Source organism: Suillus subaureus (genome assembly GCF_016647635.1).
Source record: "Suillus subaureus strain MN1 chromosome Unknown BJ212scaffold_587, whole genome shotgun sequence".
Classification (NCBI taxonomy): Eukaryota; Fungi; Basidiomycota; class Agaricomycetes; order Boletales; family Suillaceae; genus Suillus; species Suillus subaureus.
Genome location: NW_024539143.1, coordinates 7,598 through 9,442, shown reverse-complemented (window position 1 = coordinate 9,442; position 1,845 = coordinate 7,598). Strand labels below are relative to the sequence as shown.

The 1,845-nt window shown below is 37.7% G+C and overlaps 2 protein-coding genes across 2 annotated transcripts; both read left to right on the top strand.

Moving 5' to 3' along the window:
• Positions 1 to 590: 590 nt before the first annotated feature.
• On the top strand, positions 591 to 809 carry BJ212DRAFT_1293876 (uncharacterized protein; the record flags this gene model as incomplete). The annotated part of the gene is made up of 2 exons (XM_041332183.1): positions 591 to 691; positions 746 to 809. 2 exons carry the CDS (start codon positions 591 to 593, stop codon positions 807 to 809), a joined length of 165 nt encoding a protein of 54 aa, XP_041184815.1.
• A 238-nt stretch (positions 810 to 1,047) lies between these two features.
• Positions 1,048 to 1,305, top strand: BJ212DRAFT_1293873 (uncharacterized protein; the record flags this gene model as incomplete). Its single annotated transcript, XM_041332182.1, has 1 exon — positions 1,048 to 1,305. A coding segment is annotated over one exon (258 nt), but the record flags the coding sequence as incomplete, so codon positions are not given.
• Between the last annotated feature and the right edge of the window lie 540 nt (positions 1,306 to 1,845).

The following is a 1,845-nucleotide window of genomic DNA, read 5'->3' as shown; positions in this document are numbered from 1 at the left end:
GCTACTTGCTACATACAAATATGATCATCAGTAGATGGAATATCTGGAACCTCTATAGACCTGTAACTATCTTCAGATAGACTTGGAGATAGACAGTGTGATGCTTCCATCTCCACAGGCATCTGGTCAAAAATCCTTTGTCTCAAGCCAATCATGCTACATAGGAGGCATTGAGGTTATAGATGAGGACCTAAATTGCCTGCAATATTCTCAGCAAAGGATCAATGCCACTGTCATGAATGCATATGCCAGTCTTTTATCTGATAGAGACCCTAGCCTGATCAAAGCAGGATGTATTATTCTCAGTTCACTGATTCCTGACTTGATACACCATGGCAAACATTTAAAGATAAAAAACCTAGATAGTAACATTTTTTTTAGTCTTTCCATTTAAGCAGAAATTTATAAACTCAGTTTCATTCTGACCTTTTGTACCTAGATAACCAAAACAAAGATGCTTGCCTTCTTCAGATATTGAGCTTTTCCTCTGTGTGGAAGAAGTCCCTCTCACTGGATCCTGGGTTGGGTTGACTGGTCAACTCATGAATGTTTCTTTAATATTACCTCCAATATCCTCACTAGCTCATTAAATGTACATTCAAGACCATCTTGTGGTCTGGGTCAAAAAGTACCTTTGCAAGACACATTCAAAGAAAGGGGCTAAGTGCATCATAGATGATATCAACCAAAGGTAATGTTTTATTTGCTTGATAATATATAGGACAATCTCACTAGTTTTGTCTAGAATTGCTACTGTTCCAGCCTTTATTGGTATTTACCCTCCACAAGGACAAGGCTTTAAGCAATAGATGTATAATAACTCAAAGGTGCTCATAAAGGTATGTTTTTCATGGATCGGTGTTACTAACATCTCACTGACATATAGTGATAGGTATACTTATCTACCATCAAAGGACATATCCCTATAAATAGTTTAAACATTCAAGCCTTCCTGTAGTTTTGTTACCTTGTCTGATATAGCACCATTACAGAGAAGACTCTTGAACAAATACAGAGGCCTTTAACTGCTTCTATCAATATTGAGAGATTTTTGAAACAGTTGGCATTACATTTTCACTCCCTTACCAATACTCATATCAACACTATGTACTACTTACTCATTTGTTTAGGGCCCCAAATGGCCTGTGCTCTTCAATCACTGGGCCTAAGTACATAAAGGCTGCCAAAGAACCATGGATGCACTCTAGCTGGTACAAGCCACTTGGCCAAATATTGATCACAAATAAATGCCTTGATAAACTTGCAGCATCATGTGTTGATTTTTACCTAGCCCAAAATGCTTGATAGCACAGGTCTTTCTGTGGCTGCACTTGCAGTAGGTATATGTAACATGTTTTGTCATCAGCATGCTCTTGCTAATGCCTAAGTAGAAAAAATCTGTACTATGAACCTTGAGCCAAATGAAGCAGACCTATAGGAAAATCCAGCTGCACACTGCACTGTCAGTGGCACAGACTTAGATGACAGGGATGATAATGCTTATGAAGTTGGTAATGGGTCAATAAACATTGAAGCATACATTGAGTTGGTGAAAATACCTCATAAGTAATCCAGTCTCTGTTTTATTAAACTGATCTAACATATGATATAGAATGCAAATGTGCTTACATAGTCACTGCATTAGCAGTTGAATTGTCAATCACCTAATTCCCTAACCTTTACATCATTTTCTATTCAGCCAATTTAATCCAGACAATCCTCACAACCTTTCTGAAGTTCTGCTCACTCATTGTCTCCCAATATGACAGGAAAATAAGTGTTTTCAACTCCACATTCAACTTCACATTCAACTCCACATGTTTGAAGTTCTTTGCCCTAAGTGAT